General features: G+C 54.5%; 5 protein-coding genes across 5 annotated transcripts; 1 reads left to right on the forward strand and 4 right to left on the reverse strand.

Moving 5' to 3' along the window:
* Positions 1-176: 176 nt before the first annotated feature.
* Positions 177-932, forward strand: EKO05_0010085 (Norsolorinic acid ketoreductase; the record flags this gene model as incomplete). The annotated part of the gene is made up of 1 exon (XM_038947000.1): positions 177-932. One exon carries the CDS (start codon positions 177-179, stop codon positions 930-932), a length of 756 nt encoding a protein of 251 aa, XP_038794631.1.
* A 424-nt stretch (positions 933-1356) lies between these two features.
* On the reverse strand, positions 1357-5460 carry EKO05_0010086 (Phosphoribosylformylglycinamidine synthase; the record flags this gene model as incomplete). Its single annotated transcript, XM_038947001.1, has 1 exon — positions 1357-5460. The coding sequence occupies one exon, from the start codon at positions 5458-5460 to the stop codon at positions 1357-1359; it is 4104 nt and encodes a 1367-aa protein (XP_038794632.1).
* Positions 5461-5990: 530 nt separating this feature from the next.
* Positions 5991-7883, reverse strand: EKO05_0010087 (uncharacterized protein; the record flags this gene model as incomplete). Its single annotated transcript, XM_038942775.1, has 3 exons — positions 5991-6288; positions 6344-7721; positions 7772-7883. 3 exons carry the CDS (start codon positions 7881-7883, stop codon positions 5991-5993), a joined length of 1788 nt encoding a protein of 595 aa, XP_038794633.1.
* Positions 7884-9941: 2058 nt separating this feature from the next.
* EKO05_0010088 (uncharacterized protein) lies at positions 9942-13384 on the reverse strand (the record flags this gene model as incomplete). Its single annotated transcript, XM_038942895.1, has 3 exons — positions 9942-10149; positions 10201-13087; positions 13144-13384. The coding sequence occupies 3 exons, from the start codon at positions 13382-13384 to the stop codon at positions 9942-9944; spliced, it is 3336 nt and encodes a 1111-aa protein (XP_038794634.1).
* Positions 13385-13859: 475 nt separating this feature from the next.
* Positions 13860-15019, reverse strand: EKO05_0010089 (uncharacterized protein; the record flags this gene model as incomplete). Its single annotated transcript, XM_038942782.1, has 3 exons — positions 13860-14531; positions 14698-14811; positions 14864-15019. The coding sequence occupies 3 exons, from the start codon at positions 15017-15019 to the stop codon at positions 13860-13862; spliced, it is 942 nt and encodes a 313-aa protein (XP_038794635.1).
* Between the last annotated feature and the right edge of the window lie 174 nt (positions 15020-15193).

Consider the following 15193-nt stretch of genomic DNA (forward strand, 5'->3'; position numbering starts at 1 on the left):
TGTTGTCGAGAAGATGCCCGGTAGAGGTTTATAAGCTCGCGGTGTTGTGCGAGTTTCGGACGGTTTGAACGGCGGATGGGTGATGTATAAGTGGAGCAGAACGACAAGTTGAATCATCACCCCAGTAAACTCCTCCTCATCACTCCAGCAGACGTCAATCATCACCCTCCGACAACATGTCTAACCTCACCTACCTCGTCACCGGCGCCAACCGTGGCATTGGCAAAGGACTTGCCGCAGACCTCCTCCTCCGCCCCAACACCACCGTCATTGCCGGCGTCCGCGACGTCGCCGCCTCGAGCTCCATCCTCTCCGCGCTCCCAACAGGCGCAGGCTCTAAGCTCATCGTCGTCAAGCTAGACTCCAGCATCGAGACCGACGCAGCCAGCGCCGTTTCCGAGCTCACCACCAAACACTCCATCACCTCTCTCGATGTCGTCATTGCCAACGCCGGCATGGCGCACTCGGGCTCGCCCGTGGCCGAAGTCCCGGTCTCCGCACTGAAAGAGCACTTCAACGTCAACACCATCGGCCCCGTCGTACTCTTCCAAGCCGTAGCCCCCCTCCTCAAAGCGTCTACCAACGCGCCCAAGTTCCTCGCCATCACGACCATCATCGGCAGCCTCGCCTCGCAGGAACTCATGCCGCCCAACACGCACTTCACGCCCTACGGCGCCTCCAAAGCAGCCCTCAACTGGGTCATCAGGCGCGTGCACTTCGAGAACGAATGGCTCACTGCCTACGTCAGCCACCCAGGTCTGGTCAAGACAGACCTGACCGCCAGACTGATTGGCGACGAGACCGCCAAAGCCATAGGCGCTATTACCGTCGCCGAGAGCGCCGCAGGTCTGCTCAAGACGCTGGATGCAGCTACAAGGGAGACGGTCGGCGGCGCGTTCAGGACCTACGATGGAACCGCGCTGCCCTGGTAAGTGAGGAGTGTCAGATCGGGTGTTGTATTGAATCAGCCGCGTAGACGAGGCGTGAGCGTTCGATAGATGTCATGAATCGTATCCACTTTCCACACTACCTTTCATGTGACCTTTGCTCCCGCCCATCCAAGCATCGAGGTTTCCACCACGAGACAATATTCAGTCTTCACATGCCTCTTTTTAATAGGCTGCTACAACAGCTATCGCAGCAGCACCACACTACCTGTAATGATCTCAAAGGATCGATCCGAGCAGGGCTCCAAACCTTTCGGGCGATGCTTCTCGTGTTCAAGATAAACATGAATGTAACGTTGGTTGGATATGCTCGTACCCTTGGTCTAAGTTTTCGTGCCTTTTCAGGTGGATATCACACTAACGCCAGATGAATCAAATGCAATCAATCGTTCCTGCCCAGCCGCCCAGCTTACCCAACCCACCTTCTCGCGCTCTTGAACATGCGGCTCCAGGGACCAAGCTCGCCCCAGTCTTCAGCCTTGTCCTTGGGGATGTAGCTTCCAACCTCCTTGAGGATTGTGCGCTCAGGGTGAGGCATAAGCGCAAGTACCCGTCCACTGGTTGATCGCACACCAGTGATGCCCATTGGCGAGCCGTTGGGGTTGTGGGGGTAGGCCTCTGTCTGCTTGCCGTAGTTGTCGACATATCGTAGCGACACCAAGTTCTCGTTGTACAGGGTCTGAGGCGTCGAGGAAGATGTTGAAGATGCAGGGAAGTGCGCACGACCCTCGCCGTGGGCCGTCACAATAGGCAGCTTGGAACCGTGCATGCCGTGGAGGAATACTGAAGGCTGGTTGTTAGGGCCCTTAGGGTCCATGACTTCAACCATGCAAACACGCGCCTCATACTGCTCAGAGATGTTGCGCTCAAAAGTAGGCCAAGCATCCGCACCAGGAATGAGTTCCTTCAGCTTGGACAAGAACTGACATCCGTTGCAAACACCAAGAGTGAATGTGTCTGGGCGCTCGAAGAATGTCTGGAACTCCTTACGAGTGTTAGGGTGCAGCAAGACGGACTTCGCCCAACCTTGGCCGGCACCGAGAACGTCACCATACGAGAAGCCACCGCAAGCTGCAACACCAACAAAGCCAGCGAGCGATACTCGTTCGGAGATGATGTCAGTCATGTGGACGTCGATAGCCGAGAAGCCAGCCATGTGGAAAGCGAAAGCCATCTCGCTCTGACCGTTGACACCTTCTTCTCTAAGGATAGCCACACGTGGCTTCGAGGTGAAAGCCGAGGATATGCTAGCCTTCAGTGGGAGAATGTTCTCCTGCGGCTTGAAAGTAAGGTTGTATGAAAGACCAGGGTCCTGGTCGTCAACGATGCTTGCAAACTCCTTGTCCGCGCACTCAGGGTTGTCACGAAGGCGCTGCATGCGGTACGAAGTCTCGGCCCACCTCTGTTGAAGCTTCGAGCGAGAGTTTCGGTAGACGGTCTGGGAACCGACGGCAATAGACAAGCCCTGCTTGGAAGCCTCGGGAACGCGACCAATCTTCTTGATCATGCCTGGAGGAGGGCCACAAGTAGCGAAGCAGCGGTTGAAGGCGACCTCGTCCTTCTTCCTGACCTGGAAGACGGCTCCGAGCTCTTCGTTGAACAAGGCTTCGAGGACATCCTTTGGCTCGCTCGATCGTGCTACACCGTCCAGCATGACCTCCAGTCCACATCGGCCCGCGAACATCATCTCGACAAGGGTAGTAAAGAGACCGCCATCGGATCGATCGTGGTAAGCGAGAACAATGCCAGACTCGTGCAGCTGCTCGACTGCATCGAAGTAGTCCTTGATGATATCGGCATCGTGGACATCAGGGGCCTCGTCTCCGACCTGTCCGAATGTTTGGGCCAAAGCTGACCCGCCAAGTGCCTTCCTGCCGGCTGCAAGGTCGACATACATCAAGACGGTTTCGCCCACATCTTCGAGACGCTCCAGAGCAGGTGTCCATGTTCGGTCAATGCGATTCACGGGAGCGAAAGCGGTGATGATCAGCGACATAGGTGCTGTGACTTCCTTCGCGTCGCCGTTGTCTGACCACTTCATCTTCATGCTCATCGAGTCCTTACCAACAGGGATCGATATGCCGAGACGTGGGCAAAGATCCATCCCGATAGCCTCGACAGCTTCGTACAAGGCTGCACCCTCACCAGGGTGGCTACTGGCCGACATCCAGTTGGCGGACAGTCTGACCCTTGAAAGCCTATCAAAGAGGCTTGCAGCTGCAATGTTCATGAGAGACTCAGCAACAGCCATTCTCGCTGATGCTGCGGCTGAGATGAGAGCCAGAGTGGGCTTCTCGCCCATTGCCATGGCCTCACCAGTCTTGACGCCAGACATGAGGGATGTAGCTGTGACTGACACATCTGAAACCGGAACCTGCCACTTGCCGACCATCTGATCACGGACCGTCAACCCACCAACAGTTCGGTCACCAATGGTAATTAGGAAGTTCTTGGAGCCGACAGACGGAAGCGTGAGCACGCGGTCCACAGCTTCTGCTACCAAGCCGTCCTTGGGTACATCGGGAATGTACATTGACAGGCTGCTGTCGAAGGGAGGCAGCCTCAGCTTCCTTGACTCGACAATACGGGACATCTTTGGCGGCTTTCCGAAAAGGGTGGACATTGGCAGATCAATGGGTGTGGGGTTCTCCTTCGAATCTCTGTCCTTGAGGACAAGTCGCTGCTCGTCAGTGGCAACACCAACGACGGAGTAACCGCAGCGTTCACGGTGGCAGATGCGCTTGAACAGGTCGAGCTCATCAGGGCCAACGGCCAGAACGTAACGTTCCTGGGCCTCGCAGCACCAGATCTGCAGTGGGCTCATCCCCTTGTCTGTGTTGTCCACTTCGCGCAGTTCAAAAACGGCTCCAAGTCCAGAGTCGTGAACAAGTTCCGGGAGCGCATTCGAGAGACCTCCAGCACCAACATCGTGAATGAACAGAATAGGGTTCTTGTCACCCATCGACCGACAAGTGTCGATGACTTCTTGTGCTCGCCTCTGGACTTCAGGGTTGCCTCGCTGTACGCTGGCGAAGTCAAGTTCAACCTTGCCTTCACCAGATTGCACACTGGATGCAGCACCACCACCAAGACCAATAAGCATAGCAGGGCCACCAATGACAAGCAAGTGGGAGCCAGCAGGCACAATATCTGGGTCTTTCAGGGCATGCTGAGGCCTGACTGTACCTACTCCACCTGCCAGCATGATGGGCTTGTGATATCCTCGAATTTCCGACTCTTTCTCGTTGGTGAAAACCTTCATCAACATAGTCCTAAAGTAACCGATTGTGCAGGGGCGGCCGAACTCGTTGTTGAACTGCGCGCTGCCAAGAGGTGCTTCGAGCATGATGTCCTGGCTGCTAGCAATGTGTGCCGGCTTGCCCACATCGCGCAGCTCCCATGGTCGTTCGAACCCTTCAATTAGCAAGTCTGAGACCGTGAAGCCAGCAAGACCGGCCTTGGGCTTTGAACCACGGCCAACAGCGCCCTCGTCTCTGATCTCGCCTCCGGATCCAGTCGCAGCACCGGGGAAGGGCGAAACAGCTGTGGGGTGGTTGTGTGTCTCGACCTTGCAAAGAATGTGTACTGTCTCCTTGATGCCATTCCATTCGCCAGTCAAGTTGTTGGGCGCCCAAAAGCTCGCCTCTTCACCGTTCAGCACCGCCGCATTGTCACTGTAGGCACTGACAACGTGCTCTGGGTGCTTCTGATGGGTATTGCGAATCATACCAAACAGCGAGTAAGACTTGTGTATGCCATCGACAGTGAAATCAGCATTGAACTGCTTATGTCTGCAGTGCTCAGAGTTGACCTGGGCAAACATGAACAGCTCGACATCGACAGGTCCTCTCTTTAGTTCTTGAGTGTATGCCTCAACCAGGTATTCGATTTCTGACTTGTCCATGGCTAGTCCAAGTTCGCGATTGGCATGCTCGAGAGCTGCCTGGGCACTATTGTACTCATCGAAGCTGATGGTGGTGGCTTGTGCAGGCTCACTCTCACCAAAGATGGCCTCTAGGTTCGGGGCTTTGCGGTCGATGGTCTGGGTCATGCGGTCATACAAGCGATCGCGGTTGGGGATTTCGTCGGCCTCGAGCTGGTGATCGAAGGAGGCAGCAATGACCATGCCACGCTCAATACGCTTGACAGCGTTCTCGAGCGTGCACGTACGGGCGATCATGGATGCCAACGAGCTCCATGGCGAGATTGTGCCTGCGCGAGGGCAAATGTAGAAGAGCGCTGTCTTGTCGTCCCTAGGCTCACCACCACGGTGGATAGCATCAAGGAGCACTTGTGACAGGCGGTCGTGCGTGTCTGGGTACTCGCCATAGTGTAGGATCTGCTGGAGCGTGCTGAGCTCGGTGCTGCTCAGTTCACGCAGAGGGTTGACAAAGTGCACCCAGACAGAGCGCACTTCGGTTGCGCCAATCTCCTGCGCCAGCCGCTTGAGACGGAAGTCGGAGTGGGCGGACGAGCCCGGCAGAATCAGGTAGGGGTCTTCGCTGGACGCCATGCTGGACGACGGCGGCGCCAAATAGAAGGAGAGGAGAGTTGTCGGGGGGTTCCGAAGAGGGATGCCTCTGCGACGCCTAAGAGACCTGAAGGACTCGAGCGAACCAGTCGCGGGGTCCTCAAAATTTCATTTTCTGGTCAGGCGCGGGGCAATAGCCTACGTCCCTAGCGCGCGTTATCGGCGTTCCTTCCCCACCAAACGCGTCCACCGTCATCCTCCACGCCGTCGATGAAGACCGCGAGCCGCCATAGGAACCAATCGCTGCTCATACGATACCACGCAGTGAAATCGAACATCAACCCGTCTTGAGTCCAAAACTACGATACACTGTTCGAGCGAACGCAAAAATCTTCCGCGTCACATGCATGCGCGTTCTTGTAACCTTGTTTCCAACAGCATTTGGTCAAACTTCAGTCCATTTGTTGTGTGGTCTAGTTGGCATCTCTAAGGCCCCATTCTCAACCCCAAAATATATCGCACGACCAATGCCGAGGCTGTATTCATGGGAAGAAAAAAACGCTGACAAAACTCTAGAAGTGAGGCGTGTTCAGTGCCATGACGCATAACAGTCCAGCAATCAGACCGGACGCCGGCAGCGTGATGACCCAACCCATGAAGATGAAACCCAGCTGGGCCCAGTTCACAGCCTTGAGGTCGTAATTCATCAGCGCCGTTCCGATGAGAGCACCGGTCAAGCACTGTGTCGTCGATACTGGGAGACCCAGACGTGAGGCTAGCAGCACAGTGATGGCAGCACCCAGCTCGGTGGCAAAACCACGGGTGGGGCTCATCTGCGTGATCTTGTTTCCGAGGGCACGCATGATGTGGCTGGCTTGATGTTAGCAATCCGTCGATGGTCAGAAGGCAGATTGAGGCAACTCACTATCCGTAGAACCAGAAACCGAGACCAAGCAACAGACCCGCGACGACCAGCATCCAGATGGGTGTACCTGACTCAGTGGCGATGGCACCCTCCCTATATGTTTGGTAAACAGCAGACCAGGGACCAACGGCGTTGGCAACGTCATTGGATCCGTGGGCGATGGACATCATCATGGCAGAGATGACTTGACAGTAGGTCCACATATGCTCTACACGCACATCGTAGCGGTTGGCACGGGCGTGAATGTCACGAAGCTTGTCGCTGTCGTGAGTAATGACATCGCGGGTAACACCCTGGAGCAGACCGAATTTGAAGTAGCCCCAGAACTTTGTAGGGTTGGTCCAAGCCAAGTCCTTGACAGGACCGATGAATCGCTCGTACGGTTCAAGCTGCTTGCGCTGCTTCGACAATTGCGGAGCTGCCTCTGGGTCATTCTTTAGTGTTTCTTCCAGCCGCTTCGCTTTCTCAGGATCAGTTGGAATGCCATACTGGCTGCTACCAGGCGAGCTCTTCTGGATGTTATCGACACCCTGTGGCTGCTTCTCCTCATCTTTCAGTCCGTTGGCATTGCGCTGTCGCAACTCCTGTCCTTGGGCACGAACCTCACCGTAGGCATCGGCGTAGTAGTTCTTGACGTATTCTCCATCGGCCTTGCCAGCAAAGTAAAGAGGAGGATTCTCGCGGAGGAGTAGGGGTCCGAGAGGAATATGCCAGATGCGCATCCGGGCATCTTTCTGGATCAACTTGCGCTGGAGATAAGGCATGAAGAAGACATAGCTGAACAGTAGGACTCCAGCGAAGACTCCGAGAATAATGCCAGCAGCCTTGCCCGCACCAAATTCCTCCAGGGAGGGCGCAGTAGGCGTCTCGACGACGATAAATAAAGCGAGAATGGCTCCAGTGGCGGCAAAGTACCACGGAATGAGTCTCATTCCCCATTTGAAAGAGTCTTCACGCTCCAGGACGGCGTACTTGACGGTGCCGAAGATGACAGCGCTGAATGCGCAGGCGATCAACGGTGCGATGGCCCAGCTAGCAGCGACCTGAGAAACAGACCCGGATTCCCAGCCCCAGGTGACACCGGCGTTGGTTGCAAAACCGACACCGACCAGAGCACCGACAATAGTCTGGGTGGTGGATACAGGCATTCCAGCACGTGTTGCGAACATAAGCCAGGCAGCGCTACCGACCTCAGCGCAACCCATGGCAAGCATCAATGTGCCGGGCTCGGCAGGCACCTGGAAGCGGTCGATGTTGATGATGCCGTTCTTGATTGTGTCGGTAACACGAGCTCCGAGAGCAACAGCACCGACGAACTCGGTGACAATGGACAAGAAACCGACTTGTACCATAGTCAAGGTTTGGGCGGCAACGGATGCTAACAACTGTCAGCACACACAGTCTTGAAGGTGAGCTCAAGACACATACTGGCATAAGAGTTGGCGACATCGTTGGCACCGTTACCGAATGCAGAGAAAACGAAGGCAATCGTTGTAATCGCAAGGATCCAGTCATATTTGGCAGTAATAGCGGGTGCCATTGTGAACCTTGGCAACTGAAAGACTCAGATAGGGGAACGGGTCGAGTATCTGCTGAGGAAACTGTCCATTGCAACAGAGTCCTCTTCCATATAAATAGGAGCACGCGAGCACTTGCCACAGAGGTACGAAAGCTGCTCCAGCACTACCGGGGCTCTACCATGCGAGTTCAGCCAAGTGGAAAGGATTCTCGCCACCCAGCACGTTGGTCAAGAGTGCCGTACGTCTGCCTCCTGATGATTGGCCTACATATCCCAATTCGTCCACAGTTGATTCCGCCAACCCGCCAACCCGCCAAGTCGCCAAGGTACTCCGTTCCGTTCTCCTCGGCGGGCCTTGGGGACCCCACAACCAAAAAAAGCTTTCAAGGCCGGCGTCTGCCAATCAAATCTTGGGCCTATTGCACGTTGCGGATTGAAGGATTTCGAGGCGTCTCAAGGCTCGTGTGAAGTGCTGCCACGAACTCAAAGAAGGTGGCTGCATTCGTCTCCAGCACGACATTATCAATCTCTCACAGACGTCAGTCCTCGCCAAGGCCCGTCACAGATGCCGTTACAGCCGGGCTCCGAAAGACATTGAAGGACGTTGAGGTCTAACGTTGAGGCTGTACGCTCTGGATATGCTGTGGTTTTGCAGACAATGCTCAACACTGACCCACAATTTGTTGTCCAAAAGCTCATGTCCTTGGCTCTCGTCGGCCAATACAACAGAGATGTGTCCCTCGTGGCTAAAATACCATGCTAACATGGTCTCTCGTCTTTTATATATTGCTACCTCATGACGAGCACACACTGACAAGACCTAAATTTGCGATAACACGCCGTCAGTGGCTTTGACATAACGTCATTGCACCGCCAGATAGACCTACTTCTACTCGAGGTCGTTGCTGCCGCTTTCAGGATACAAACCGAGCCCTCAGCAGCAGCATTTGGCTCAAGCACTCGAGACTAGGTCATCACCTATTAACCATCGAAATCACCAATACAGCCGGCAAGCCTTGTTCTTTTAGGTAGCTGATCGCGTGCTTTCTTCCCAGCCATCCAAAATCTCCAAGCCCCAGACAGGTCCTCCTCCAATCCTTAGAGACCACCCAAGCACCTCAATCGACACGTTACAGACCGCGTGTCGCCTTGGGCTGGCTCGATGGGATCTACCGTAACATGGGCTCTCAATTTCCACACCTGGAAATGTGTCGTGTGCTCACCTACCTCATCAAGCAAGTACAACCTCAAGGACATCTTGGTCAAAACGCTTCTTACGCTCCGCTGGGCGCTAGAGGCTTGTCGGTGTCAGAGCAGGTGATCGGGCTACGAGCAGTCTCAGTCAGACAACAAGAAAGCGAAAGTAAAGACATCGCAGCGATCTTGTTGCGTAGCCTCAAATCATCGTAGCATCTGTTACATCTACATCCGTTGCTAAGTTCGGCAAGGGCCTCAAGAGTGAGGTCTTGTGTTACGAGGCATGTGTCCTAGCGCCATCTCGAACGGCCTTTTTCAGCCCACACAAAACAGATGTCGCCCAGCTGCTTGGTGTTCTCCAGCCAGGATCCAAGTGTGGAGGATCTGAACTCCTTTCTGGCTGTCTATGCGGCATTCACTGCAAAAGCGCACTCGCATGTGCGCCTTGAAATGACTGAGACAGATTTTGAGTTCGTGGTCATCTCTTAGGCAGAGTGAATATACTGGCCATGTGAGTGCGCGTTCCGTCTGTGCAGAGAAGAAACATCTGGAGTTCATGCAGTACATGTTGGAACGGGTGTCTGGAGCGACATGGCAACGTCCACGAGGCTGCACGTCTAGTACTGCTCGGGAGCGTTCTCGATCTAATAGGACTGCAAGCTTTTCGAACTATCGATGCTTAGCATTGCTAAGATTTGCAGACCATGACGATCGTCCTCTATGCATATGCACCTAACGCCGTGCTTGGTGCCTCCGAACGTGTAGCGTACACATACGAGGACTTGTCCGTTTCGGACCGAATGTGATGTCTTCCTAAAACACGACAGATCTGACCTTGGCAGCATTCCATCACCATACCGCCTAGCTTCTGCCACCGCAGCCTCACGATGCATCAGCACCTTCTTTTGCTTTCCCACCTTCTGTCTCATCACGTACTGCCGTTTTCTCATCGCTCTTCTTCGGTTCCGCTTCAGCCGCTGGCTGAGCCACAGGCTTTCCCTCAGCCAGCTGCATAAGGAATTTGCCCACGTTGCCAGCACCATCAATGGGCCCGAGTTTTGCTTCGAATAGCTTCGCTTCGCGCACCAGCCTGCATCACTGTCAGCCCTCGCACATTGGTCGTGAAAGGAAAGCAACTTACCGAGCCTTTCCGCCAGCCGACTTGACCGCCGCCTCTTTGATGACTTTACCGACTTGTTCGCGGTACGATTCGAAGACGGGACCCATAATCATGCGGACCTGCACCTCGTTGAGGTACTTGTTGATGACCTTGTGCATCGTTACGGTGTCTTTAGTTAGAGACTCCATGGCGGCACTGACATCCCGCTTCACCTCAGCATCTGCGTCCCATTCGAGTTTGCGGAGAGCTCGCATATGCACCGTCGCCCTGCCGCTCAGGATGTCGGTGAGTTTGTCGTGGATGCTTACTTGTTGGTCTTGAAGCAGTCGTTTCGTGTTATCAAACTCCATACCCACACTCTTGCCACCCGCTGTTGGCGCACTGCTTCGTCGTCTTGCGCATTCGCGGATGTAGGGTACTATGGCGATAATGAACGACAGTGTCTGGGAGGCGATGGCTAGGTGCTTGGTATTGATATTCTTCAGGCCTGCAGTTGCCATTGCGCCTGCACCAAGGATCAGTTGGCAGAGTCGGCTGTTAAAAAGCTTTATGTATTCGCAGAGAGAGGACGAGATCTCGGATGTCATGGATGGGATGTGAGAGAGCAAAGTTAGGTGTCGCTCTATACCGCGCAGGACAAAAGTCGAGGATGCGGAGATTGTGTATTTCTCCTCATCGACAATAGCAGGAGTTGTAGTTTTGGGCTTCTCTTTTGGTGCCGTGTCGGTGGTTCCGTTTATGCCGTTCGTGGTAGTTGTAGATTCGGAAAGGGAGGAAAGGACGTCGCCGGTTTCTACCCAGCTTTGTGGATCGGATTCCATGGATTTCAAGATGCGAGCGAGGACTTCAGTATCGGAAGCATCGAAATCCTTGGGTTCCCAGCGATCGGAGTCCATGGCCTTTGCGAGCTCTTGCTTCTCGAAGTCAGAGAATTTCTGAACGAAACTATTGATATGGTCGTTCACAGCGCCCTTGAGCGCTGTGCCTGAGCGGCCAGATACTGCCTCACATTCATCCGCAAAAAGTCTGCAGAGCTTAAAGTATCGCAGGAAGCGATCGAGTGGCAAGTTGGCCGTTGCTTCCGAGCGCACTCTGAGAAGTTTGGTGATCTGGGTTTGGGCAGCATCGACAGCCTGACCAAGCAAACTGGACAGATCCAGAGCTTGCATAAGCTCCATTTGCAGGTCGCTTGAGCTTGGCGCATGATGACCGTTGGTCCCTGCTCCCATATAGCTATCGATGTTCTCCATGTACGGACTTCGTGGTGGAGATCTAAAGCCGCCCGCAGACGCTGGTGGTGTAGAGACGCCACTGGTGACATCAAGAAGGACTTTGACTTGTGTGCTTAGTCGTCGCAGAGCTTCGCCTATGTCTGTGAAGATGTTGGTAAAAAACTCTTCAGCATCTGCTGCATCCATAGCTCGCAAGTTGCGCGCCAATATGGAGTTCTTGTCTTGTTGACTATGCCCTCGGCCTCCTCTTGTAGAAACGGAAGTCATCGACTCAGCGTCGTCATCTGTCGAGCTTGGCAAGTATCTTCGAATGATGATCTTCATCTCTTTGACTATAGCCTCTCGAAACGTCGCGGCCGCTTGGTTTGTAAACTGTGCGTCGTTCAAACCGTGCAAATTAGCTCGGAGGTCTGAGCGAAATTCTGTACTGGTGTTGAGGTATGCAGGCATTGACTTTGGTTTGGCTGCTGCCGGAGTGCCTCGCGCTTTGTTCGATGCAGCAACCCATCTCTCTAACGTATCGCGGCTCGGTACGTTCTTGACGTGTTCACGAAGATCAGCAAGTAACGTGTCGAGGAAGCGTACTTCGAATCCTTTCCCTATGCGGAATTTCATCTCGTGCATGCCCTCAAAGACGCCGTCGAGCGCCCTTAGGCCACGCAAATCTACAATGATTGGAGGGAGTCGTGTGTTCAGCCACGAGGTCACGTTCACGTCCGAAGTGTCCAGCACGCCCGTTATTAGTCTTTCAACGATCTCCAGTCTGGCCATGGCTGTTTCGAGTTCGCCACTTTCAACGGACTCGTCGCAATGTGACACGCCGTAGATGACTGCCTGCAGCTGGTCTACAGCATCTGTCAGTCTTCTCAGATTCTCTCGCCGTCTTTTCATGTCGACGACTTTCAGACCCCCTATGGCCATTTGTTCGTCTAGTCTTTTCAGGTCCTCCCTGAGCTCCTTGATCTGTGCAACCGACTCAGCTGCCTCGGTTTGGAGTTCGCGCAAGGATCCTAGCGCAGCAAAGAATGACGTTGATGCGGTAGAAATGGCCGATATAAGGTGTACCTCCACTGTGTCCATGTACCACGACAGCTTCTCCTGCAAGATGGCGTTTGTCGCCAAAGCTTTCCTCCCTGAAGGCTGCAGCGCCTCCGATATGACCTTGACATCATTCACGTCATCGCTGCTTGCTGTGCGCACGGGTCGCACCACCTCGGATCGCTCGCTGACAATGTCGAAGGTTCGCGGGTTTTCGAGATGGAAGTTCTCGTCGAAGTAGACGTTGGGTATCGTGGACAGTGGCGTGACGGCAGGCATGCCACGCTTTGTGCCACTTGTGCGCCGCTTAGGCTTCGGTGTCCCACTGGGTGTTCCTGCAGGCGAGCTGGTCGTCGATGCTCGCTCCACGCTCTCCGATCGCTCGTCTCTCTTCAGCGAATCTTTCCGCGGTTGCTGGGCTTCTGCCTCAGCCTTGGCGCGCTGGAACGCATCGTACAGATTCCCTATCTGCGACAGGTACGGGTTGAACGAGGACGGTTCGACGTGGGCTATGTTGGTGAGAGTCACAGGGGGTATGTCTCTGGTGGATGGCGGGCGATGGCCGGACGTTGCTTGCGCGGATGTGTAGGGAAGCATGCCCGTCCTCATGATGGGAGGTGTGAGCAGCGTCGAGATAGCTGATGCGCAGTTAGCATTCCCTCTCCACGCCTCGACAGACTGCGGGCTGTCCCACCGTTATTGCTCTGTTCCCTGACGGCGCCCATGCTCGATTTGAAGCCGGAGTCCAGCACACCTCCGACCGAATGTATTGAGCTGGCCGTGGAGCCGCGACGTGGCTGATAGCGCCCGCCCGTCGAGTTGGGGCGGTTCGTCCAGTCATGTTGAGGGAAGGGGTACTGGCTCTGCTGTAGGTTCGGCGACAGGAACTCGAAGCTCTCGGTCGACTTCCGGGGCGACCTGGGGGAAGACGACATTGCGGCGCGTCTCGGGGGTGTCTAGTGGCCGAGGCATAAGGGAGGGAAGTTGAGGCGAGGCGTGCGCAGATTATGTCATGGTTGGACCGACTCGGGAGGTCGTCGATTGCCGGGCTTGGTGGTGGGGGGGCGATGTCCACAGACGTGTGTGTGTGGTTGTGTTTCTGACGTCCGACGTTCGCAACAACACAGTCCTACGCTCTCGGTCATGATGCGCCAGCCGAACGAACCCTTGGTGCCTCGGACAGGGGTCTGCAGCGAGAACCCCACATCCCTGCAACCTCGTCCCCGATCTCGACACAGCTCTCCCTGACCCTCCCCAGTCGTCAAAAAAGCGATGCCTGCACGACATGGAAAACATGCTCAGCCAGCTCTCTTATTTCCGCACTCACTCAAAAGGCAAGTGTTGTTTCTGTCTACCCACCGTTCGCGCCACTCAGGTACAGGTACAGGTACCAGGCATCAACCCTATTCGCTATTCACCCTTCCAGAACTCGGCAGCAGCCTTCAGATCGTCTACGTTCAACAAGTCAATGCCTTCCTCCCACAAGGTCCTCCAGATAGCGTTTCTCGTCCTGATCGGCCAATTCGGCTGGTTCCAGTATCTAGCCTTGATCCCCTTTTGATGCGCAACGTCGATTTGCTCCCTGAGCTTTGCGAGCTGCGTGTCATTGAGCTCGGCTTTCCGCATCTCGCCAAAGGTGGCTGCGAAGTTGGTCGACGCAATGACCGCCTCGTTCGACGTGAGGTCTTTGTACTTCGGCTCGCCGAGTTGTGCGAGTGGCGCATCGAGGAACACGTCACGAGGCAAGTACTTTCGCACGTCTGACAACTCTGTATTTCCTGTGCCGATCACGGTTACAGGGCGTTCGGAGAAGCTCTTGCCATCATAAGTCGAGAGCCAGGATCCGTTGCGGAGAGGTTCTAGCGCTTGGAGGACGGCAGGCCAGAGTTCATCTGCCGCTGTTTTGAAGTCGATAAAGAAATAGAGTGTTTGGAAGGATGCGGTATCAAAGATGCCGTTAGAAGAGCCATCTGGGAGAAATGGTGATCCAGGGTTCATGCGGTGGAGAGTGTCGAGTATAGGATTGATGTAGAGAGACTCCAGAGTGCGTGATTTTGTGAGGGCGCTGGGCTCATGACCAACCTGTGATATGTCAGTCTTTATTGATGTGTGTTGCCCAATGCATAACCTAAGGCGTGACGTCTTGGGTCCAGTATAAACATGAAATTGCTAGACAAGCTGATGCGTTACAATTCGTGATATCTCAGAGACGGAGAGACACGTGCTACGAGAAGTGGTGTAAACCTACATAAAGTGTACCGTCAATTAACCATACATCTGCTTCTGTGGATATGGCACCAGCTGCAAGGCCGCTGTAGAAGGGAACATCCCGCCAATAGTCGTTGTGGCTGTGGAAGGGTTTCTGACGCGTTGTTAGCGGATGTGCATGTCAAATGTATACAGGTAATGCTCACAGGCTCGATATCACGCGTAAAATCGGTAGGATATCTGTATTTGTCCGTTTTGTCGGTATTCTTCAAGATGTTCTGCAACGCGCCCGAAGCTTCCGCAGGGGCGTAAGCAAGGTAGGCGGTCACCAGAGCAGGAAAGGCAAGAAGGAAAGAGCGCATGTTTGGAACGAGAGATTAACAATGCAAAACTGCAGAAGCGAGAAACGCAGAGCAAGTAGCGACAGATGATGTTGACTTTGGTTGCCAGCTTCAATGAGCACGTCAACCGTCAAAGATGTCACAGTGGAGCCCAGTGATGTTCAGGTTCATGAACCGCAGCCTTCCGGCCAATCC

This window comes from Ascochyta rabiei, chromosome 18 (genome assembly GCF_004011695.2).
Source record: "Ascochyta rabiei chromosome 18, complete sequence".
Lineage (NCBI taxonomy): Eukaryota > Fungi > Ascomycota > Dothideomycetes > Pleosporales > Didymellaceae > Ascochyta > Ascochyta rabiei.